Source organism: Zingiber officinale, chromosome 9A, assembly GCF_018446385.1.
Source record: "Zingiber officinale cultivar Zhangliang chromosome 9A, Zo_v1.1, whole genome shotgun sequence".
Taxonomy (NCBI): Eukaryota; Viridiplantae; Streptophyta; class Magnoliopsida; order Zingiberales; family Zingiberaceae; genus Zingiber; species Zingiber officinale.
Window position 1 is genome coordinate 132,578,001 of NC_056002.1, and position 23,845 is coordinate 132,601,845.

The following is a 23,845-nucleotide window of genomic DNA, read 5'->3' on the forward strand; positions in this document are numbered from 1 at the left end:
AAATTATTTAGGTAAGATCGCTAGACTTTTTTAATTGACTCAATTTGACTAACTCATTCAAGAAAAATTGGAACTTGATTTTTCTTTTCTTTTTTTTTTTTATAAATGAAACATCACTTGAATTTTAATTTATTTATTCTGGTTTGTAATTTCCAACCAACAAAATTCCAAGTAAATTAATAGCACCATTAATATTGACGTGCTAAGTTTTTTTTTTCAAAAAGAATAAAATAAAATTCAATTAATAATTTTCGTTTAAAATATAATTTATTGACATGCTCGCCTTCCTGCGCATTTCGGATATTCCCACTCTTTCTCTTCTATTCTACGCCACTCTCCCTGCTCTCCCGGCGCACGTTAGCCCCATACTTCTGCTCTCTCTGGCTCTAGAGAGAGAGCGAGAGAGCGCGAGAGAGAGAGACTCCGGCGATCTGCGATTGGGAATTGCGGGAGATGTGGGGGCAGGGAGGGCGGTTCTACTGGGCGGATAAGGAGGGCGAAGTGGGGATTGTGGTGGTGTTCGCGTGGCTGTCGAGCGAGGAGCGGCACCTCAAGCCCTACGTGCGCCTCTACTCGTCCTACGGGTGGCGCTCCCTCATCTGCCATGCCGATTTCCTCACCTTGTAAGTGCGATTGATTTTTCTTCCTTTTTCCCCCTTCCTCATGCTGGTCAGATGCTTTGGTTGAATTCTGTGGACGATTCAAGATCTGTAGTCTACTAAAGAGATTTTCCACTAAACAAAGCTAAGCGTTCTCGCTAGTGTTTCCTGTTTAATAGATTTACTTCCGGACTTGATGAGAACTGAGAAAAGAAAGAAAAAAGATGAGAGGAAGAATCAAATCTCTCATTTTTCTTGCCTTAATTATGTACCATTGTGGATACTGAAACCCTTAACTGTAGAGTTCACCCTAATTATGTAGCATCTCATGGACATCCACACTTGCTGACTGCAATCCATGCTAATCTAGTTCAACCCTACTTAGCTATTGTTAGCTCCGCTTGAAGTTATTGTATGTCTGCAATTGCTCATGAACTCTATGCTTGCAACTTAGATTTCTGAGTTCAAACATATGTACCTTGAGTTAAACTTAGAGTTTTACAAGTATGACCCTTGAGTCAATAACTAAGATTTGATTCCAACAAAAAAAAAAACTAATTGAAATTGAGATTAAGATGCTTGGAAAGGCATGGTAAGATAAATTAGTTTCGGTCGAGTTTAATGATATAGTGTCATTTGTATTCAACTCAAATTTTGCAATTGCAGTTAGTGAAATACATCATTAAAATAGATATGTGAAACAATACATTTCTAAAAACTGCTGTTTGTATTTGGCTATTTGCAATGTTTCATGAGCAGGTTGTTTAATTCCTTATGCAGATTTTTTCCTGACAAGGCTGCATCATTAGCTGATAGTCTCCTCAATGAGCTTTTGCAGGTAATTGCATTGTTAGATGACTAGTGCATGCAGTACTTTCTTTTATTAGAAAGAACTCAGAGTAATGCCTTGTGATGGTGTGAGCCTATCATGGAAATGTTCTAAAGAATGAACACCTCATATTTTAAATGGGTATTCTTATCGGCATGAATTGATGAATGCTCTCTGTGAAGTTTGGATTTAATTTATCCTGTCACCTGCGAATATTGGGCAATAGTTGAGGAGAAAAGAAATTTTAAGTGAATCATTTAGTTGCTGTGTTTCAGATTTTTTTTTTTTTTTCACCCTGTTGTTGGCACTCTTCTATTCTAAACTACAGGATCATGAGAATTTGTTGTTGGCTTGCTTCAAGTATGTAAAAAGCATTGAGGAAGTTGTTGTCAAAATTCATGACCTGTGGTTTCCTTGCTCTTAGCAAAGTATTCATTTAGGCAGAACTCTAAAATATCATAACAAGAATACTGCTAGATGAAAAGCGTAGTTTAATTTTGATAGAGATTCTTAAATTTTTGTTTATTTGCCAAAAAGTTATTTCATATATTAAAACTTGGTTTTAGTTTGGTAATGTATTTGCTTTTATTTCGGTTGTAGTTTTTTTTTCACTCCATTGTCAGACTTGTTTGATCTACAGTAGGTCATTCAGTACCATCAATATACTTTTCCAAGATTTGCTTTCAAATTAAATGACCATGGTTGTGTTTTCGGATTCTGGTGATGGATTAACAGGAACTAAAGAGTAGGCCATTACCCATCGTCTTTTCTGCTTTTTCTGGGGGACCAAAAGGTTGCATGTACAAGGTTCTTCAGGTCTGATTCTTCACCAAATATACAGGCTGTTGGTCGACATAGTTTCTTAATTTTGTTAAAATAATATTAAGAATTTCATTTTCCTGTGATTTCCAGTTAATTGATGGTCAATGCAAAGGGCAACTTGTTCTAGTAAGTTCTTTTCTTGAGTGAAATGAATAGCCTTCCATAGTTATTATTAGTATCAAATAGTTACATGGAGTTTAAACACTGCAAACCAATCAAGTGGGATCAGAGATGATTATATGTTCAGTTATCTACTTGTCTTAGAGCAACTTTTGAGTTCTTTTAGTCTCTTTCAACTGAATTTCTGTTATTTCAAGTTGTCAGTCTCTTTCTTCTTCCAGGATGATTATTGGCTTGTAAAAGATTGTTTATGTGGTCACATATACGACTCAAGTCCAGTTGATTTTACGAGTGATCTGGGCACTCGATTTGTCCTCCATCCATCTGTGCTGAAAAGGCCCCACCCTCCTAGAGTTGTTTCATGGATGGCAAAAGCCTTGGCAACTGGTTTGGACTCTCTCTTCATAAGAAGATTCGAGGCTGAGCGTGCTGATTATTGGCAAACTCTCTATTCTTCAGTCGTAAAGCTCTGAATCATTCATCCACTACTGTTTTACTTTAAAAACTGTATATTATCTAACACATGGATTTCATATGCTAATATCCAGAACATTGGCCCATTCCTTATCTTCTGTTCTGAAGACGATGAGCTTGCTCCTGCCCGTGTGATTTGTGATTTTGCTCAGCGCCTGCAAGAGCTTGGTGGTGATGTTGAACTAATAAAATGGAAGAGCTCTCCTCATGTCGGTATGTGTATTTTGTTGTTTTAAGCTGAAATGTTTAAGATTCCAAGTAATAAATTACTTGAGTTCCACAAGCTAAGTTTTACAAAGTTATAGGCGGCTGATAAAATGATGGTTCAACTGAGACATCTCAAGTATATTTTTAAAACTTCAATATTAACTTGGCTTCAAGTGGTTAATCGAAATGCCCAATAGAATATTTTTTTTCTGTATTTCTCGTTAGTTTCTACTATTGGATTATCAAATCTTTTTATCTGGCTGACATAAATCCTTGAACAGGCCATTACAAATTTCATGCATCTGAATACAGAAACAGTGTGGTTGAGTTGCTCGGCAAGGCAGCTTCAACCTATGCCCAGAGGCGGCTGCGGTCACAGAACAAGGAGGGTCATTTCATCCCAGAGTCTGTTTGCAGTCTCCATAAAGCGGCAGCGAGCTCGAACGAGAGCCTAAAAGGGCTAACACTTGACCCAAGTGACGATTTCTTCTTATCAAGTTCCACCGAGTGTAACGATGGCAGGGACACAAGGTTGCAAAGTGAAGAACTGTTCCACACGCTAAACATTCCGAGCATCAATCCTCATGGTGTTCTGGGTAAGATACTTTACGATGTTTGTGTTCCAAAGAACATAGAAGGATGGGATATAAAGCCCTCTACATCATTCAAAGGAACACAAGCATTTTCTCATACTCATCGACATGGTTTTTTCTCCCCACGGAAATGCTTACGACGATCTAGATTGTAGGAGTTTTAAATAGAAATGGAAGGATTGTTAAAGTTGCTGGTTATGTACATTCACAGTTGTAATAATGATCTTGTTCAATGAAGATGAAGTTTAGTTTTTGAGTCAGATAGACATTCCTGAACTCCGAGTCTCCGACCTTATTAGCTTCGTCGCAATAAGTAACATGACAATCCTTGTCGTCGTCTCTGCTAACACCTAATCAAATCAGGTCACTTCTAACCCTTGTTCTCAAACAATTTGATCGTTGTAATAGTAAAACTAGGTTCGACTTGAAGTTTCTTATAGTAGATTCGTTGATGAAGTCGCTTCCATCAATGTCGGAGATGTTTGTAGGGGCTTGGATCATCCGTCTCCTAAACTATCTCAAACTTCATGATCATCTCTTACTCTTGCCAAATAATTGACTTCCATACACTTAGGGCGATTTTTTGACTTGGTGATCGATTTTGCTAGCTCAACTTGGTTATTGAGTTGCTCGAACAAATCCGATTTTTAATCCATTGGCGGATCTAGGATTTTAGGTTTGGGGGGTGACGAAAATAATTATTATACGTTGTATTCGAATACCACATGGTTAAGACTACCGGAGAGGAGGCAGAAGGTGCCTACACGCAAGTGGACTGAGCTAATGACAGAGTTAGGGTCTTGGGAAAGTTTCGGCCGTCAAAGGAGTAGAATTCGATGGACACGACCAAGTGCCAAAGGAGTAGAATTCACATAAAAATAGAGTGAACAACCAGTGAACGACCCACGATCCGCCTAATGAGAAAAAATCATCTCAATTTGGTCGAAATAAATGAACACATGAAAACCTTCAAAAGTCTTCTTTATGCACGAAGCAAATGCTATGAATTTATATAAACTTATTTTGATTACTTATCTAACAAGAATTTTCTTTAGAACCAAAGTTCTATGAAATAAAAGTGACGCTCATTTCTTCATTAATTTACTTAAGAAGTTTCATATTTCTTATCAGTCTTATGTCGAAACTCTTTCTTGTATTATTCAATTTTAGATAAATTATTTCAACAAAATTATTCTCATAATTTACTTTCTTAAAATTCTTATAAGGATTTGTATTTTCTTTTAAGGAAACTATCATAAGTTCTGCTATAGTATCTTTTAATTATTTTCTAACGTCAAGTGCTAAAAATAATTTATGACAGTAATCATTAATATAATATAGTATAACTTTAATCTAGTTCCTAAGTGTAATATAATGTCACCAGATATATGTAGTTGAAAAAATATCATATGATAAGTAAAAAGTTATGTAAGAGAACAAATTATGTGGTAAAAAAGGTAATTCGCTCACCTAGTGCACTCGTCAACCTGTCCTTAGGTCAACACGGAAAAAATAAATAATGGATGATTACTAACCATTAATGTAGATAGTCAAGGCATGGGAAAGACATGCTCACAGATATCGACGAACATGGATGGATCCTGAGGGGGAGGGGGCGTGGCCCCCCGGGGTCCTAGTGTGCATCCGTCCTTGGCTTCTCACATGAGCAACATTGATGTCTTCGTTTGAGGTTGGTGATATATTGCCATTGTTTTGCATTAGTATACAATTTATGCAAGTTAATTCTACTAATGTTCGTCATGTGTTTATGGGTCGTGTGTTAACTATTTTTTGCGTCGATCTTGTATATCACTTATGGTGTCATGTCACTACATTTCTTCTATCTTCTATTGGTTTTGAAATCCCTGAGTCTTGTTTGAAAAGATCCAAATATTGTGTGGGTATTGAACATGTTAGTTATACACCAAAACTAATCGACTTATTTTTTTTCTTAAGTAATTGATTAATTTAATCCCTTGGAGGGATTAATCGAATCAAAATTATGGTTAATATATATATATATATATCGACCTTGATGTAACGACAAAATTATTACCGTATGATCTTGTGGTCATGAGTTTAAGTAGTAAAACTAACCTTTTATAATGCAGATAAACTATATACAATAGATTTAATATAGTTTGATATAGGGTACAAATGAACTGAATCAAGCTAAATAATATAAAGATATTGATATTTGAGTTTGAGTTCAAAAATTATATATGTGATATTCGAATTCGATTTGAAGCTTAAAAATTTAATAATCTTGACTCGATCTCGGTTCAAATAAAATTCGAGTTCAATTTGAATTATTTGAATAGAATCGAACTATAATTCAAAATTATTTAAATTTGAGTTTGGTTTGAATTATCCTTAATTTGAACAAAATTTAAATTAATATTATGTAAAAATAACTAAAATTCGATTTGAATTCGGCTCGCAAGTGACTCGTAAACAATTGAACAAAATATTCTGGATTCAAATTCAGTTCGAGTAATTAAACAATTGAAGAAAATATTATGAATTCAAATTCAGCTCGAGAAAATTACTGTACATGTTCGAATACAAATCAAATATTTTTAGAGCTACTCGAAAAGTTTGAGAACGAGTCGATTCATTTGCACTCTTTGTAAGCTTCTTCTCTGATATTCCATATTGACAGCAGTTTTGAAAATATTTTTTTTAATTTTTATTTTTTTGCTCTTAAATGGGTTAAATTGGATATTATTAGATATGAACCAATTTATTGAACTATAATTTTCGCACTCAATGGATTTTCTGTCCTATAATTTAAAGGATTTTAGCCACATATTTTATAAACTAGAAAACAAAGTAATGATAGGCATTATTTATGGTCACAATCTTACTGGACCTACAATAATCAAAGTGTTACTTTGCCTTTATCCCACATAAATATATCTTTCCTCTTTCAAACCTTTTTTTCCTTTAGGAAAAAGAAAATGATGCAATATCTTAGCTAGTAACACCATTTAGCTAAGGGCTTTTAACAATGAATTGAACTATGATATAGTAGAAGGATAGAAAGGGTGATAGAGACATTTTACATAAAATACAAATAAAATTGTTAAAATAGAAAATGGTTCATAAGAGTTTTTTAAATTTTAATTTTTTTTTATAAAATGACGGACCTGATAAACATATCATGCTGAAGATTAATGTATGGAATAATCACATAAATAGAAGACTAGAATCACAAAGATAAGATGTGATAGTAGAAGTGTAGACTTATGAGGAGGAATAAGAAAGACACATTTAAGATAGAGAGTAGATCCTCTGGTCCGTAAATTGTGGATCAGGGGATGATCCACTACATGAGGACTTTTGATTTGAATGAATCCTATTTATTTAAAGATGGGGTCCATCCAAATCAAAGGTCCACGTCAATGGACCATCCCCTGATCCGCAATTTGCGGACCAGAAGATCCTTACTCTTTAAGATATTATAAATACATACTTAGATTTAATAAATATCTCAATTAGTCTACTATAACAAATATGTACATTGATAAAAGAAAAAAAACTTAATTATTAATGATAAAATATAATAAAATTTATTTAAATATATATAATAAAATAGGACATAATATAATCCTATGACATTCATAGTGACTCTGCTTAGTAGAATAAACTATAAAGATTTAATTATTACTGTCGGTTGCATCTTCTCAGCTCAGCTATGTCTAATTAGACATAACATCAAATCCAACTGCCATCGTAAAAGTAAAGCAACTTCAAGATTCTTCAGTCAGTGTAGCAGTGCACAATGCAAAACAAAGTTGAATTAAAGCAGTAGGGAATTATTGTGTTGGATAGCCCTTTGACAGCAGAAAAGAAAGTTGAGGAACACAGCAAAGATAATGGCATTAGATCATGCATAAGATTAACACTACTTATTGGTAGCAACCGCTGAGGACAAGCATCCTCAGTTGCTTGCAAGAAAACACTTCTACAATCATAGTTGATGGTGGTTCATACACAACACAATTGAAAACCAATGGCAAGTCTTGCCCAAGTTAATTACTCAAGGTTTCTTTGCCGACGAGATGCTTTGGATGGAGATGCAATCGATGGAGTTGGATATCATGTCATCGTTCGTGGTCTTCGGTAGCTCCAGAGCTTGCTTTTCGCCGGTTTTAGGGGATTGGTTCATGTGATCATTGCTCTTCCCCCATATAAGAGAGTAAAGGCCAATCACTATAACAACTGCGCCGATCAACCTACCAAGACGAAGCAAAGTTAGTTTGCATTGTAGGAAACCGGAATGAGCAAAAGATCTATTACCTTCCTAAAGACATTTCCTCTGCAAGAATGATGGAGCCCATCACAGTCACTATGATCATGCAGAGAGGGCTAAAGGCAGTAACAAAGACAGGCCCTCTCTCCTTCACCACTACAGCTTGCAAATAATATGCTAGTCCTGTGCACATTATACCCTTCGCGCGAGAGGTAATAAATAGCGTGAGAAAGTTCATACAAGTTTAAGCCATATGGTTGCCAAAATACAATAACGAGCATCTTACGGAGTAGATTGCGGCAACAAGCCTTGTGTCAAATCCTATCATCCAAGGTTTCACACCAGGATCGAGGATGAGTGCGACTGAACTGGCGAGTAGTGTGCCCATGACGCAAATTAGGAAGCTCAAGGAGAGCTCTGCGGGATAAGATTTTAAGGTGTTCGACTGCAAACAGTCATGAATCAGTCATCATGAATTAATTAGGTGTTCAAGTAAAGTGTCTAGTTTAGCTTTGAGATGCAATAGCACTTTACTTGTAGAATGAAGAATAAAGACCAACAGAAGCAGCTGAACAACAGCATGAATGTGCCAATGAGCCAATGGGTTTCATCCTGACTAGCAACTTCCGTATGGTGGCTCCGTCCCCTGGTCCATATAAACTCAACAATAGGACCTTTGTATAATATCATAACCAGAGCACCAACAACAGTAACCAGTGTTCCAATAATCTTTGCTTGACTGTGTCGCTTCTTAACGTCTACCTTCTCCATTCTGATCACACAAACACAAAAAAAAAGTGAATATTACATAGGTGCGGATTGATAGTATTTGAGATATTGCAGACTAAGTTTTCACCTTAAAATAAGGGCATTTATAAATGTGATCGCTGGCAGCACGTTATAAAGAGCAGAAGAGAAGCTTGCTGATGTGTACTTGGTTCCCAAGTAGTAGAAGTTTTGGTCGAGAACTGGTCTGGATCAAGTTCATCAAATATTCCCATCGTATAAGAAGACAGTTTTAGAATGATCATACAAACTTGAATTAGCTAGAGGTAAATATATCATTACTCAAGCAAAGCAAGAGCCACAATTTTGAGGAATATCTGAAGTGTCATCTTTGGCCTACCTTTCCTGTTTCGAAACATTCAAACCAAAAGTTAGTCCTGGATAAAATTCCCTTCTAATGCTTGAAAAGAACAGCAATCTTTGATAGAATCTACCTCATCTATTTTGCAACAAATGAAAACATGAAAAACTGAAATTGTGCCATTTCTCTGAGTTTTGAGTGTGGAATTGTAGCATGTTTAATAATTTTATTGTTGTTCCTCTTCATCTCCTTTTTTCCCCTCCTATCCATCCACTCAGGTAAACAGACCCTGAGAGATACTAAATCATGTGATCCTTACTCAGACAACATATTAAAAAAGAAGGAATCATTAGGCACACTCAACAAGCATGTGTTGGGCCTACAAGTCTTTTGTCAGAGTTACTAATCAAGGAAAAGGCAGCAGACAGCATATTCAAAGTTCTTCGTTTTCAAATTTGAGAAGAAGGCTGTCGAAGTTAAAACAATAAATCCTACCACACAAAAACAAAGATACGACACTCCAGGGAACGGTGAAAAATGGAAAGGAAAAGCTACTATCTGCCTTACATCCTTTGTTAGCACATGTTGTTAGATAGACACTCTATATGAGCAAAAGACTTGCACTTTCATTTACGTACTTCATATTCACTTTTTTTTTGGTGTTTGGCCCTTTAACATGAGCCAAAGTATATCCATGCACACAGATTGGTGGATAGTTGAGTTTACAAATGATAAAATAATTAAAAGCATTGGTAAGATATAGTCAAAATATATTCTTAGTGCAATATGATAAAGTGATTAAGTTAATTGGTGAACATGTTTATTAGATGGAAAGCGTGTGACCTTTCAAACCAGAATGCAAATGGACCAATGATAGCAGCTGCAACAGCATTTCGATAGACAACCAGCACATAGTGGCTCATCCCACGCTTGAGGGAAGCAACTGAGACTATGTACATGCCAGCATAGCCAAACTGCAAGAAGATCATAGCCAAGTATGGCCTTACACTCCTCCAAGCGTCACTAAAGTCCATGATATATTTCCCTATACGATAACTACCTAGAACTACTCTCCTTGCCCCAAGCTTAGAATGTGTGCAGAGCTGTGAAGCTCAATGCAGTCTTATATAGCTAAAAAAGACGGTATTACACCATGACCATATAGCTACAGTGATGATCTTTTTATGTGTAATAATTTAGGGGTCTTTATTACCATTATGCTCGTCCATAAAAATATTGCACTAAAGTTCCCATTCAAAGACACAACAGTTCCGTCGCCGTGTGTATGATAACCAAAGGGACTTTTGAAAAACAGGTACACGAAGGGGATTGTCTAAAGAGTTGTTACTTTCTCCATTTCTTTCGGTGTTAAAAATTATAGATGTTGCTTGATGACAACTCAACGAACCATTCAGTGGAAGCAAGAGTTAGTGCAATCTGATGAGGGTGTCCGGGATCCTCTACGTGATAACAAGTAGGGCATTGTTATTGCGCTCATCTAAGGATTGCAAGTTCTGAAAGCTTTATCTATGATATGAAGCTTTGACCAACCTTTCTTTTGGATTGGCAGTGGATTAATATACAAAAACAGATACTAGTGGTTTCTATTGAAAAGATATAAGTTTTATGTGAATGAAGATGTGGTGGTGAAGGCTACCCCTCAATTCTACAATTCTACTTTCTATAATATTTGGAAAACAAATGGACAATAGAATGGATGACTAACCAATAATAGAGCTCTCTTTGCAGAGAATGAATCAATCATGACATGCCATACTAAGTGCTTGTATAAATCATCCTTTCCATGCAAACTGTTTGGGGCTTTGGGGTGCAGACGTGACTGAATATACAGAAGAACTTTGCATATTGTTCCACTAATGCTGAAGGAAATGTCAAAGATTTGTTTGGAAACTATTTTGTATACATCTGAGAAAAACTTTGAAATTATTGGTTCTTGTACCAAATTAGCTGATCAGGTTCAGATAATAGGAATATAAGAGATTTGTTATGTAATGAGATGCTTCAACTGTCAGATTCTGTATGTGTACAGAGTAAACAAGCCTCTAATTAATGTAACAATTCTGGACATTTTTTAAGTGAGAATACAATAGAGATGTTTGGGATCTCAGAAACATGCACTTTGTGTGATGGAGTCTTATATTATATAAAAATATTGATAATAGGAGTGTCAATGATTTTCTTAATTAAGAAGCAATACACTTGCATTGGCAAAGGAAGTTCATCTTCTGAAAAAATATGGTGATTAAGGGTTCACTTTGTCCCTAGGAATTATAGAAAGTGCAGAAGAAAGACAAATCCATGGAAAAATAAAGTGAGTAGAAGGGAAAGGATAGAATGATTCTCTTGTGTTATTTCATTGAGGGTGTTAACTTAGGGAAATGAAATATCGTATTGATTGGTTATAAAAGAATACCACATACTAATGTAAATTCTAGACCATTCAACACAAATCCTAAACCTAATATACCTAATGTGGCTAAAGCCACTCCACTTACCTAATGACTCTAATGCCTATAGCACACTCTCGCAAGCTACAATGAGGCTGGAGAGAGATACTATGCCCCATTTGTTACATAAAGCACAAAAGAAATTAGTGGTGACATGGCAATACTAAAACCCATAATAGATGCAAATGAAATAAAACAGAATAGTTTATGAAAGACCTAGGCATTAATTCTTGAGATTTGAACAACACATCGACAACAAGAGAACGAAACAAGACTGGAGTAACAGTAATGCATGATCAATAGGTAGAGGTGGACAACAACACTCGGTGTGGGTCCCAAGGCCGACAATGAGGCTGAGAGACCTAGGAACACATCTTGTTAGAAAGCATCTCCTTGCAGTAAGGTTCTCCTTGTGGTGGTGACTAAGAGGACTCGAGAATGCCCTAGAGAGCATGAGGAGGCCAACCCATATTTACCTACGGCAACCTCCACCTTAAGTATCATGAATATCTACTTTCTTTGACAAACACATATACCTTTGATTGGGGGTATGCTGATACAAAAGAGAGAAGGCTGAGAAAGGATTCTAATTGACGAATATGTTGTGGGTGATAATTAGCACAACTAGAGATCATTGTCATACAAGCTATCACTCATTAGCACAAAACACCATAAAAGAGTCGATCGAAGAAAGACCGAACCAAAGCTAGAACAGAACCAAAGCACAAAACCCCTCCCAAATCAAATGGGAGAAGAAAAGGCTTAAACCTTCATGTGGAGAAGATTACCAAGTATGCATTCTTAGTCCATCATCTGCTTCTGCTAATCATCGAAAATTGTTATATACGAATGGTTCAACTAAGTTCTAAGCACCATTAGTGTTCTTTGCAGTGCTGCCCAGTCTTCTTTGCATGGGCATCAACATTATTTGGTCACACTCACATCTGCATTCTCCTCCCCACATTATCCTTTTTCATCATCATTATGCAGGTGTTCACTAAAGGACATCTTTGGGATGAAGAATCATTTCATCATTATCCTTTTTCATCCTCCTCCAACATTCTCAACATTCTCATTATCAACTAACTAAAGGGCATCTTTAGGATGATTGACTTGATGCATGTGTTCTCACACTTTTCCAAGTTTGCTATGTTAACGAGCAGTGTGAATGGTAGTTACAAGTAGAATGAGTTCAAGTAGATGGTTCAAAAAATAATAAAAAAATTTCATTTGACTCCTAATATTTAAACTATTTTTTAAAAAATAATTCTTATAATTTTATCTTTATACTTTATAAGGATTACTAAAATACTCTATTATTATTTTACCTTTTATATTTTAAATATTATTAATTCATCTTATGTTCATATAAGCATTTTTATTAATAATAGGGAGAGTTAAATTGATATTTAAGAGATAAGATAATAATTATGTTTTAATATTGTTTATAGAAGATAAATAATGATATTAAAATTAGAGGTATTTTGAAAAACTATGGAGTAAATTGAAAATTTCCTTAACAACCAAGCCAACTCGCTAGCCTTGCTGAGTCAAAGACACCAAGGATTATGCTCACTTGGTTATTTTAAAATGTTGTCCTCTTCACTTCCGAGCCCTAATCCTACTCTTCCACTAGCTTTTGATTTTTCATTGTTCAATAGTGTTGTTCTTCCTTCTTTGATTGAGCTTTCTCTTCCTCTTCCATGTCTTTCGTTAGCAATTGGAAGCTTACTCTTGAAATGTACACAATTTTCATTGTTGGTATGGCTTTGATTCAAAAGTCTTAATTATATAATCACAGCATTTTCCCTTGTTCCTCCCACAGATGATCTCACTTCCTAGACTATATCCGTATGTGAGAAAATGACATATTGAACGATTTTCTTTTTATTGCTCTATTTCAAACGCATTAGATAATTTACCATAAAATTGGTTCTCTGTCGAATACCTAGTTTGCATCAAGAATATGTACAGGAAAATGAAAGAAACATGTTAAAGATCATCAACAAATTAGCATCAAGTGTTCTTTCTCAGAAAATTTATTTTATTTTATTTTATTTTTAACTACAACATTTATCTAGACAGTGTTTGGAAAAGTTGAAGAAATTGAGTAGTCGAATAACTTTTGCTATTCCGAGCAAAAGTTTTAAATGAGGAGAAATTGGAAAGTGCAAATGCAAGATTGCTTTCATCGTAAATGAAGAGAAATTGGAGACTGTGGACAAAGGCCTAAGAATTCTCAAGGTTATGTCAGTTCTGGAGAAGAAGGATGATGTCTTTCGCACACCAAATGCACAAGGATAATCACATTGCTAGCGTATCATAAACCCACAAAAGAATCATCCAAGAAACTTTGATTCCCTAAATAAATGTAGACTTTTCTTACATACTAAGGAATGCTCAAATCGCCTGATATTATTCGACTCCACTTACCTAATGTGGACTGACATAATTTGTTGCAAACTTCTCTGCGATCGTCAACGCGGGTCTCTGCGATCTGTTCATGATGAGCAGGAGGCCAGGCCCAAAATGAGCTCCCCGGTCCGGTGGCCACGGCGAGGGACTTCCTTTCCGACGGCGGCGGAGGTGGCGCATCCGGGCTTCTGCGCTGACCTTCGATCCGAGCGCGGGTTTAGGGAAGGGAAAGAGAGGGAGGAGGAGGAGGAGGAGGAGGAGGAGGAGGAGGAGGAGAAATGGGGGTGGGAAGAGCCGCGGAACTGAAGCTGAGGGAAGGAAATCGAGGGCAAAGAGAGTAATGAAGAAGAGACGAGGATTCTCATAATTATAAATATAAATCAAGAATAAAAGGAAATTATAAATATTTATATTTTAATCAAGAAAATTAAATAAATCTGATAAACAACTCGGAGCTAACGGCTACCTGCAGCACTCGAGCAAAAGAACAGATCCACCGACCTCGAGCTCGCTTTCCAGCTCCTCCTCCCCGCGCCCGCTGCCTTCGTTAAAGCGCTCCCCCGACGCCCATGAGGCCTGCAGCAAGCCGGATCTCCCGTCCATGGCGAGGAAGCGGAGCCCGATCGTGCGCAAGGCGTTGGGCCTCATCGCCGCCGGCCTCAGCCCCGTGGCTAGGGCGAGGCGCCCCATCGCCCGCAAGCTGCTCCTCCTCAGGAGGACGCAGCGGTCGATCTACGGATACGCCTACGTCGCCGACTACGAGTTCTCCCCGCCAAAGAAAAGGAGCCGCCGCTTCCTCTCCCTGCTATGCGGCGGCGACGGCGAGGAGTCGGTCCTGGGCGACGGAGACGAACTCGAGGCGCTGGCGCCGGACGAAAATGCTGGAGCTGACTTGGAGATGTTGTTTGAAGAAGAAGAAGAAGAAGGGGATGCAAGCGTGGATCAGAGAGCAGAGCGATTTATAGAGAAGTTTTACGAGGAAATCAGGATTCAGAGACAGGAATCGGAGATGGGCGTTTAGTTGCTGTTTGTGAGAATTGATCATTTGTGCTTCTTTTGTTTCTTCCGTTTGTGTTCTTGTTCTGTTCCTCCTCTGCAGACTGATCTATTTGCATATCTCTCTGCGGAGAGGTTTCTGCTGCATTTGGAATGGATTATTATTATTATTATTTTATTTTTGATTTGATTTAATTGTTATTTCATTTTGGTTATTGTTTTTAGGCATTCACTAACACTCCAAGAATCACTCAAAGGAATAATAACAATACTAAAGTTCAAATTCCAAATCAAACGAATATCCTTGAGATCAAAATTGTGCTATGAAAATAACTTTAAGGATCAGTTGATCCTTTTTTCTATGACAATGAGAAAGAAATCGCCTGACAACTTGTTCAAACAATGGCAAAGAATAAGAAGAGCAGGCTTTCGATGAGAAATATATAATAACAAGAATCGAATGTTCCCGGTATCAGTTTAAGGATCAAATTTGTTCACCTCTCGATTGGTTGCTGAATCCAATCGTTGCATCAGTCGACTGCTTAGCGTCTCTCACTTGGTACCGGAATTCCCGGTTCCGCTTGCACCTAGTCGCAAATAAAAAAATGGTAGCTCTCAAATCCTCCAGTCTTAAGGCTAATAACAACTTTTCCAAAGACAATTAGATGAATGCATTTATTAAATTTTCCTAATAAAAAAATACCTTCATAACCCTCCATGACCGGGCAACTTGAAGGTGGATCGTTGGATGAATTATCGCCAGAACGATTCGATTGCATTGATTTTTGCCTCAGTGACCTTTTCGCTTTCTTCTTCCTGTTTTGTACAATGAATTGTGTTTTAGGAAAGTGACCAAATCAATGCAACAGATAGTTCCAAGCCTGCTATAGTTATGTTACTAAATCATTATGATCTTAAGAATAAAATTGATGAAACAGATTGTTGAACTTGTCGACTTACCAAAAATAGTGTTGTTTTACTAGGTAAACAAAAGCTAACAAAATATAGTGCATTTTTTTTTCGATACCGTAAGGAGGAAATATCTCTCTCAATTGATTTCCCTTCGTCTTCTCCATATGCGTACCATTTATCCTCGAGTATCACCGAGTCCCAGCTTCGTAAAACTGCAAAAGAAAAGAAGCACTTATCAACATTGCCCTACAAGAACAGGTAGAAGGTTGTGACATGGTCATTCGGAAAAGAGAAACCTTGGTGTAAGATTTTGAAGCCACCATAATAGCTTCCCAGTTTCCAATACACATGTCCCTCTCCTTCCAAATATATAGAGTCTGTCCGGACAGCATGTCGACATATGCTATCTAAATCTGTTTTAAAGATCAAGAATGTTACTCTGAAGACAATGCCAAAGGAAGCAAGAAAAAGAGATGTGACAACAATAAGTTGTAAAGAGTTTCTGGTAGAACTGCTAGTGAGTCACAAAACCTAAAAATGGTATCTTGCAGGTTGCTAATAATAATGGTTTTGTGTCTTGAAAGAGAACTTCTTCATGAGAAATAAATATAGATACTATTGGAACATCTATGTTGAAATATCCAACAATAACGAGGCTTGAAATCATCTAATGCAACTAAAACTTGGTGCTGAGAAATGGTGAATGACTCGCTCATAGTACTAGAAACTTCTTACATATATGTAGAAGTCTATCATCATAATTGAAGAATCGATGTCATTCAATCAACATCGATAGGAAAGCTGGATCATGAATGGCTACTATGATAATATGTAAACAAAGAACAAATTTGCATCGATATAAAGGCATACTTTTGGGCAATTGTTCCATTATCTCTTGCTTCTCAGCGTGTGCTTTCTCTCTCTCAGCTCTTATCTGTGACATAAGATTTTCATGGTCCTCAATAGAAAAAGGCGCATCCAAAGAAAGTGTTGCTTTGGCCATTTCATCCTTCAGTTTTTTCGTTAAATCCTTTTCCTGCAGAAAATCTGCAGTTCAGTAACTAAATATCAAGCAAGTAATTAACTTTTCAAGGATTTTCCCTTGAGACACTTTTCCTGCAGAAAACCTACATTATTATTTTGGACAACCTACCTTCTTTTTAGCTGAAACAATTGTTCCTTTGGCCTCCTTTTTCCTTTCAATGTATTTTTGATTCTCTACATCAATCCAATCCCGCAATTCCCTAAAAAGATTAATTAATGATCATCTGAACAAGTAATTGAACATATTCATAACACTGAGACATTAGTTCGTACTTGGTCTCTAGCGTCCTATCACAAAGAAGATTCAAGAGTCTGAGCTTATCCGATGGAATCCAACTATCATATTCCAAAGAAACCTCATCCAGAGCCTCTAGAGTGGTCTTCCAGTCACAGTCAGATTCATTTAAACATTCGATAACTAATTGCAACCATTTGTCTTCATTCATTGTTGAATTTGAGACAGACCTATCAAATTAAAAATAAAAAACAGCAGGCAAAATACAAACATTTTTGGACAAAGTTAGGGAAGATGAGCACACCTATCACCCTTGCAATTTTGTATAAATGACAGTAATTTCACATGGAACTTTGCTGTAGAGGAATATTGTCCTCTGCGCCCAACAGATCCTCTTGCAAGTTCGTGAAGAACACTTTCAGGTTCGCCTTTGTTTATATCAAGTACCTAAAGGATGGAATTTCATTAAATCAGAAACCAAGATGAATCATATAGCTTGAATAAAACATTCCACTTCAGGCAAACAGTGAAGCAATAAACTCAAGATCATAGATAAACAAATTAGGTATAAATTAATAACCCACACTAAGAAGTCAAGAATATGATTGGCATTTTTTTTTTGCTAAAAAAGTTTGACATATTAAATTTTTTATCCTGCTTAAGATAGAAAATACAAATTAATCCCTGCACACAAAAAACAAACAAACAAAATTCAGGTTCAAACATGGAGGTAATTCAAAGTTCAAATCAGTGTTCAGCATTTAGTGCAATAATGGAGTCAGTCTAATCGTGAGGAAAGAAAGTATGGCTGTCTGATCAAAACCGATTGACGGAGGGTACCAACTGATGAAATATTCTAAATGAGAAGGTATTTAAGTAAAATGAAGCAAATAATATCATAAGTAAAATATTTTAAATGCCAAATCAATATAGCAGACTTCTTATGTTCTACACAAAAATGCAATTTGAGGCATGTTGACAGTATTTAAGTACCAAATCTCATTCAAAAGTTATCAGCAATTTTAAACAATATAACATACTACAATATGACTATTGCCATTTTTCCATATTGACAAATGTATCAGAACAGTACAATTGTCTTGCTTCATTTAGCATTTCTCCTTTTACCTCAGGATTTTCTATGTTACCCATGTAAACTTTTGAAGATAGAATATTTGCACATACCAAGGATGCTAACATAGCATATATATCTATGTCAAAGACAATTAATACATCATATATCTAAAAAACAGGAATAACCACAATTTTTGTCTTCGATGAAATTTAATCTAAATCCAAATTTAGAAGAAGACATGAAAATTTACTCCACAAAGTGATATACATGGACCTCCCCTTCCAAAAGGTTTTAATGTGTTCCATCTATAGTCAGTTGCCATAGAGATGGTCCTAGATGCCACTAACACGTGAGGTAGCACTGATCAAATAGATATGGGTAATGTATGCAATGAGCTCAATTGGCAAAGTTCAAATGAGCAAAAACAAGTGTCCGATAGAAGGATCTAGAGGACTTCCCTTTGTGATCAAGAAGTGTCGTCTACGGATCATACACAGTCTCATTGAGATGCTTCGAGTGTGTAGATTAGTTGGCCTTGACTAGGGTGGGGCATTAAGAAGAACATGACCACTCTAAACCGCCGTGGGTTTTCAATGAAGCAATAGAGAATGGAAATAGACCTTTTTCTAGAAAGATTTCAATGGTCAAACAAATGGTGCTCACGAGCCTACACTTGTGAGCATGCTAGTGTGATGAATGCGACGACATCCCTTCTAAAAATTTTAATTCCAAGTTTCACAAGGTTACGTATTTTCAAATGGGGATTGCAATAATGCCTCACAATACTTGTGAAGACTATTAAAAAACAAGACTACTTGTAGAATTGAAGATGTTCGCTTCGAAAAGTGCTTTTTCATAGAATGCATAAGATCAAATTTTGCTAGTTTTCCTCGTTAATGTTGAGAGACGAGCCTAAAATTGTGATCCAAACTATAGGATATTGTGATTTTATGACCCAAATTGGCTTAAATGATCCCGATCTTAGGTAGGATTTGAATTGGACTAGGGTCTTACAAATCCATAATCCAATCCTATGCTTCCTTACTCTTCCTATATAAGATCTTAATCCCAAAAACCTTGACTTATTAAATAAATTTACTTTCTTAGAAAATTTAAAACTTGACTTTTGTTGAAAGCAGACAAACTTTTAGTATCAAATATTTAAATTTTTTCATGCTCAGTGGTGTTTTTGGTTTGGATTGCTCCGGAGCCGATTACTCTCATATCTGATGAGTGCGTCTAGGTGGTGAGCATCAAGTTGAATGTTCGCGGCGTCATGTGAGTTGTTGTGTACTCCTATGCCTTGATGGGAACCCTGCCATCATGTGATCAATTGTGTCGCCTTTAAGATATTTTATCTTTCGCCTGTGACACTCATGTCGTGTTTTCGGGCTGTGGGTGTTGCTTGTGCTACGTTCTTGGTTCCCAAGGCAAATGAGCATGTTTCAAACATGACTTTTCCTCCGATTGCCATGTGGCGTTTGGAGTGAAAATGTGTTTGATTCGTGCTCTTGATGGATGTTATCCTTAACGCATCCCTGTGGGTATTGCTTGTGCTACGTGCTTGGTTCCCAAGGCAAATGAGCATTGTTCCAAACATGACTTTCCCTCCAATTGTTATGCGGTGTTTGGAGTGAAATTGTGTTTGATTCGTGTTCTCTTGATGGATGTTGTCCTTGACGCATCCCTTTGGGGTGGTCTGACCATGTGGTCTTTTGAATGCTCTTTGGTGTCATTTATGTGGTTCTTGTTTGTCTCTCAAGCTTGGTCATTTGGATTGGCATCGCTCACTTGTAGCATTTACGTCCTTGACTTACGTTCCAAATTGCTCTCCCCGCTCGTCTGCCTTGGTGCTTCCTTGTAACTCCTAATTAGAAAATAACCTTTTTATCTATGTTATTGTCATTATTTGAATAATTATCATTCATCGCTCATCCTATAGAAGTTGTACTTCTGACATTAGAATACAACAACCCACGAATTATATTACGTTGTTCATACATTTAATATATAAATAGTTTTAATTATGCTTCATGATATTTGAATGATATAAGTAGAAAATGATCACATTACTATTATTATATATAAAAAGTTAATACATGTAATAATTATAAATGTCAAATGTAAATATAAATTTATTTTGATCCAATAGTAGAATTTTATGATCCCACATTCAGATCTTAAAATCAAACTCATAGACCTCATCTCGTTTCCCAATAGGAGTACAATCCTAAAACCCTACTGGGAAGGATTGAGATTTTTTTTTTTTGTATACGAGCAAAAGTGCTTGTCCAAATATCATGTTATTTATGCTACCATATTTTATAAACTTAGAATCAATAAATACATACGCTTAGATTGAATCAACTTTTATCATTCTTTTCGTTTTTGGTAATCCATGTCTCCAGCTCTTGCGATCTGACTATTCCTGAAGGCGGACGGCTCGGCCCCACAAATCACCCACAAAGTAAATCCAGAAAGCACAGATGGGTCACGGAGAGGAACCAACGTCACCACTTTGCGGGCATTCAGAAACGTCCAGCATGAGATTTGAACCCTCGCTGCATGTGAATGGGCCCCACCACTTTACCACCGCACCATGCCGGAGGGGCAACTTTTATCGATCTTGTTTTGCTCTTGTGTTAAGATTCGGTGTTAATGTGTTGGCAATGGTTATATATTGTTTCTATCATGGTGTCTTGTTAGTGTTAATTCTAGTATGTAGTGCTTGAGTGGCCCTTCAAGACATCAATATTTAAGATGGTGACAACTTAGGAAGAATTGGAAAGTTGAATCTGGTGGCTAAGATGTGGAATGAGAATATGCCTAATTGACAACAAATTATAACAATTCTAGCTATTTTTGTTTCCTTCTAAGTCACATACTCAAGTACAACTCACATAGGATAGGAAAAAAGTCACCAAGAACATTAGATAGTTCCACTTGAATTTATATTTGCACCCAAAGTCTTCCTTTCATTTCTGTGTTCCTTCTCCTGACCTACATTCTTCAAACACGGATGCTAGTATATAATACCAGTAAAGCATCCACAATGTCGGAAATGTGATTTTTCTCAAAGAGGGGAAATAGAGATTCATCAAAAAAGAATTTTAACATGAGTACAGGGATACAACCAATATAGCTAAAATAGATATGTTAACTTACATTTAATAATTTCTTAATAACAAAGATAATAGATGAGATATTTTCTCTATTAATATAAATTATAATATATCTTATATATTTTCTAAACTTATTTTCCCTAATTTTCAACTCTACCAGCATTGCCCAACATATGTTCCTCTCCCTCCCTATGCAATGCCACCCTCCCAGAAGATATCACCCACAACACAATCCTCCATGCAGGACACTACCTACAATGCGAGCCTCTCCTATGATAACCCTCCTTTCCCCATGCAACACAAGCTAGCTACAATGCCCCTTCCCTCCCCCCACACGACGCATGCAACATACAAAGAGGTATGTGTCCTTGCCTAGATCTGCTTCCTCCCACTTTCTATTTCTTCTTAGTTAGATGAGTCTGGCTCATCGAATTCATGTTTCATACCCATTCCATGACATGTCAAGGTTGATATGGTATAGGGGGAGGGGGAGGCAAGGGAGAGTCGGGTAATAGAGCTCCTAATCATTAAAAAAAGAAAAGAGTAGAAAAGCAATAGCAAAAGAGGATTCATATGACAAATCTAAGGTGAATGATGGCAATAACAAAGATGAGTAAAATGAGAGTAGGAAAACTTAACTTAAATACTCACATCAGCAGAAAAGATAGAAAGATATCATTTGCAAACTATAAGCACCAAAGAAACTTAGATTTAATTACTAAATAGCATGTCATAACCACACTAAAGAAACATAGTTAGTGGCACAGTTATGATTATTATGATACATTAACATACATATTGTATTATCAAATTTAATTTCATCAAAACACTTAAAAAATGATCAGATTTCCAAATAAAACTTGAGCAGCCTAGAACAACCATTGAGAGACCTAAATCTGTACAACCATTGAGCAAGAATCATTTTTAGCTCCTAATAAATATTGCAAAAGAAGTTTCAGCCATACGAATACTATCTGAAAAGTAGCTGAGTAGAACATGCAACAAAGGCCATATTAAAGTAATTTTTGTTTAACATGATGATATACTACAGTACCACATTGGTGATACTGCAACATACCTCTGAGAAGGCGTTGCAGAATTCCAAAAACTGCAAAGCTGCTCCAACATCCTCAACCGCCCATTCAGACCCTGCAACCTCTGTTAAAAATTGACCCTGAGGAATCATAATCTCTGCTTTACCATCAGAATTATCCATAGAGACAGACTCTTTGTGCCTTTTTTTCTTTGATGTTCTTTTCTTCTCCTTTTGTGCAGATGATTCAATGTTTTTATCATCAGAACTAAAAGATTCAGGATCCCTTAGTTCAATAAGGCAATTCTCTTCTTCATGGCTCCTTTTATGAGTCATCGACGACTTCAAAACCAAATGCTAACTGTTAACCAATACAATCGAATGAATAAAAACATCAAAATTAGAGGATGATGTTGCACCTTCTCAGGGGGTCCTGTTTTTGAACTACTTGATCCATTTGGAGCATTTAGACCATCAGGTCCCTGCTTAAATAGCAATTCATGGACTGAAGCAAATCCAATAGCCTTTGCTTTGTGGATCAATATTCCTGTTGGTCGTTGACCCTTCTTTTTCCTATAAAACCCAAAAACAGAATTTTTAAAGCAAGGGAAGGAAATACCATATAATCTATATGGCCAGTAATGGTAATATATTTATTTGAGACTGTCTGCCATGCTAGTATATAAATTACATGCAACAGCTACAGTTGCAATCGCCACGGCACTTGGGGCAAATCCAACTGTCCAGCGAAGAAACATCTTCAGGTTTCTCCCCGTACCTGAAATACCAAAATCACCGCCATCACCGACCACTGACCCAAACCAAGGTTTCAAAGGCTAAAACATCCAGACGAACCTATTGACGAGGCATTTATGACAATACTTTATGGGGCAAGGTTTACCCCTCCGAATCTCCCTGCACGGCGCTGAGAATTCCGTCCTCTTCTGTCGGCACTGCGAGTATTACCAAAAACACGAAACACGATCGATTAACCCGGGATCAGAATAAGAACAGAGATCATCATTCCGCGAGCGTTCTCGGAGCACCTGGTGGCAAGTCTTCCCCTTTTCGGGATTGTCCACGCGGTCGGAGGGAGGGTCGGGTGAGGCCGCAGACGCCTCGGCCGGCCGGTTGTGTTCTCCAGCAGCGAGGCTTCCGTCGGCAGGGGAGCTCTGGGGCACGGCCATTGAATCGGAGACGGTGGACGGAAGGTGGAAGAAGGGTCCAGATCGAGACTCGAGAGGGTATTTGAAATGGGAGGGAGAGATCTGCTCGCGCTGGCTGGCGAATGCATCGAGCTCCAGTTTTAAATGGCGCCGCCCTAATTTGGGGGGCGAAGGGGGGATGTTCATGTTCCTTCGCGTAACTTAAATTGTTTGCTCACGCAGAAGCCGTGCAGACTTCGTCCGCACTGGCGTACGACCCACAGTTAAGCCAATGATAACAAGGGTACGATCGTGAGTAATCATGCGACGGTTAGGCGTCGGGTCGTTTCCTCACTCGGCGCGTTCGACCGTTAACGGCGTTAAGATGGAGGACGTTGGGTGGAGCTGCCATTG

General features: G+C 37.2%; 4 protein-coding genes across 4 annotated transcripts; 2 read left to right on the forward strand and 2 right to left on the reverse strand.

The window, feature by feature from the left end:
- The first annotated feature begins 295 nt into the window (after window positions 1–295).
- On the forward strand, window positions 296–3,904 carry LOC122021513. The gene is made up of 7 exons (XM_042579640.1): window positions 296–623; window positions 1,380–1,437; window positions 2,164–2,244; window positions 2,341–2,376; window positions 2,592–2,831; window positions 2,919–3,057; window positions 3,333–3,904. The coding sequence occupies exons 1-7, from the start codon at window positions 454–456 to the stop codon at window positions 3,797–3,799; spliced, it is 1,191 nt and encodes a 396-aa protein (XP_042435574.1). The 5' UTR covers window positions 296–453; the 3' UTR covers window positions 3,800–3,904.
- Window positions 3,905–7,501: 3,597 nt separating this feature from the next.
- Window positions 7,502–10,102, reverse strand: LOC122020149 (WAT1-related protein At1g21890-like). The gene is made up of 7 exons (XM_042577931.1): window positions 9,830–10,102; window positions 8,968–9,030; window positions 8,756–8,872; window positions 8,434–8,671; window positions 8,186–8,344; window positions 7,947–8,098; window positions 7,502–7,882 (listed from the first exon to the last, which is right to left on the reverse strand). The coding sequence occupies exons 1-7, from the start codon at window positions 10,018–10,020 to the stop codon at window positions 7,687–7,689; spliced, it is 1,116 nt and encodes a 371-aa protein (XP_042433865.1). The 5' UTR covers window positions 10,021–10,102; the 3' UTR covers window positions 7,502–7,686.
- A 4,215-nt stretch (window positions 10,103–14,317) lies between these two features.
- LOC122020150 lies at window positions 14,318–15,055 on the forward strand. The gene has a single exon (XM_042577932.1). The coding sequence runs from the start codon at window positions 14,471–14,473 to the stop codon at window positions 14,888–14,890; it is 420 nt and encodes a 139-aa protein (XP_042433866.1). The 5' UTR covers window positions 14,318–14,470; the 3' UTR covers window positions 14,891–15,055.
- Window positions 15,056–15,125: 70 nt separating this feature from the next.
- LOC122020148 lies at window positions 15,126–23,611 on the reverse strand. Its single transcript, XM_042577930.1, has 13 exons — window positions 23,333–23,611; window positions 23,142–23,239; window positions 22,978–23,064; window positions 22,706–22,859; window positions 22,332–22,628; window positions 17,361–17,503; window positions 17,095–17,286; window positions 16,931–17,021; window positions 16,648–16,813; window positions 16,074–16,190; window positions 15,893–15,989; window positions 15,569–15,681; window positions 15,126–15,452 (listed from the first exon to the last, which is right to left on the reverse strand). The coding sequence occupies exons 1-13, from the start codon at window positions 23,471–23,473 to the stop codon at window positions 15,418–15,420; spliced, it is 1,731 nt and encodes a 576-aa protein (XP_042433864.1). The 5' UTR covers window positions 23,474–23,611; the 3' UTR covers window positions 15,126–15,417.
- Window positions 23,612–23,845: the final 234 nt, after the last annotated feature.

What these genes read in the sequence shown, in the direction of transcription:
- LOC122020149 (XM_042577931.1), bottom strand. Translation starts at nt 10,020, where the DNA reads ATGGACTTTAGTGACGCTTGGAGGAGTGTAAGGCCATACTTGGCTATG. An exon ending in GTGGCTCTTGCTTTGCTTGA is followed by an intron (nt 8,873 to 8,967) that starts GTAATGATATAT and finishes AACTTGATCCAG; the next exon opens with ACCAGTTCTCGACCAAAACT. An exon ending in CTTTATTCTTCATTCTACAA is followed by an intron (nt 8,345 to 8,433) that starts GTAAAGTGCTAT and finishes GACTGTTTGCAG; the next exon opens with TCGAACACCTTAAAATCTTA.
- LOC122020150 (XM_042577932.1), top strand. Translation starts at nt 14,471, where the DNA reads ATGGCGAGGAAGCGGAGCCCGATCGTGCGCAAGGCGTTGGGCCTCATC.
- LOC122020148 (XM_042577930.1), bottom strand. Translation starts at nt 23,473, where the DNA reads ATGGCCGTGCCCCAGAGCTCCCCTGCCGACGGAAGCCTCGCTGCTGGA. An exon ending in CATAAATGCCTCGTCAATAG is followed by an intron (nt 23,065 to 23,141) that starts GTTCGTCTGGAT and finishes TTGGTATTTCAG; the next exon opens with GTACGGGGAGAAACCTGAAG. An exon ending in AATGGAACAATTGCCCAAAA is followed by an intron (nt 16,191 to 16,647) that starts GTATGCCTTTAT and finishes TCTTTAAAACAG; the next exon opens with ATTTAGATAGCATATGTCGA.
- LOC122021513 (XM_042579640.1), top strand. Translation starts at nt 454, where the DNA reads ATGTGGGGGCAGGGAGGGCGGTTCTACTGGGCGGATAAGGAGGGCGAA. An exon ending in GCAAAGGGCAACTTGTTCTA is followed by an intron (nt 2,377 to 2,591) that starts GTAAGTTCTTTT and finishes TTCTTCTTCCAG; the next exon opens with GATGATTATTGGCTTGTAAA. An exon ending in AAACTCTCTATTCTTCAGTC is followed by an intron (nt 2,832 to 2,918) that starts GTAAAGCTCTGA and finishes GCTAATATCCAG; the next exon opens with AACATTGGCCCATTCCTTAT.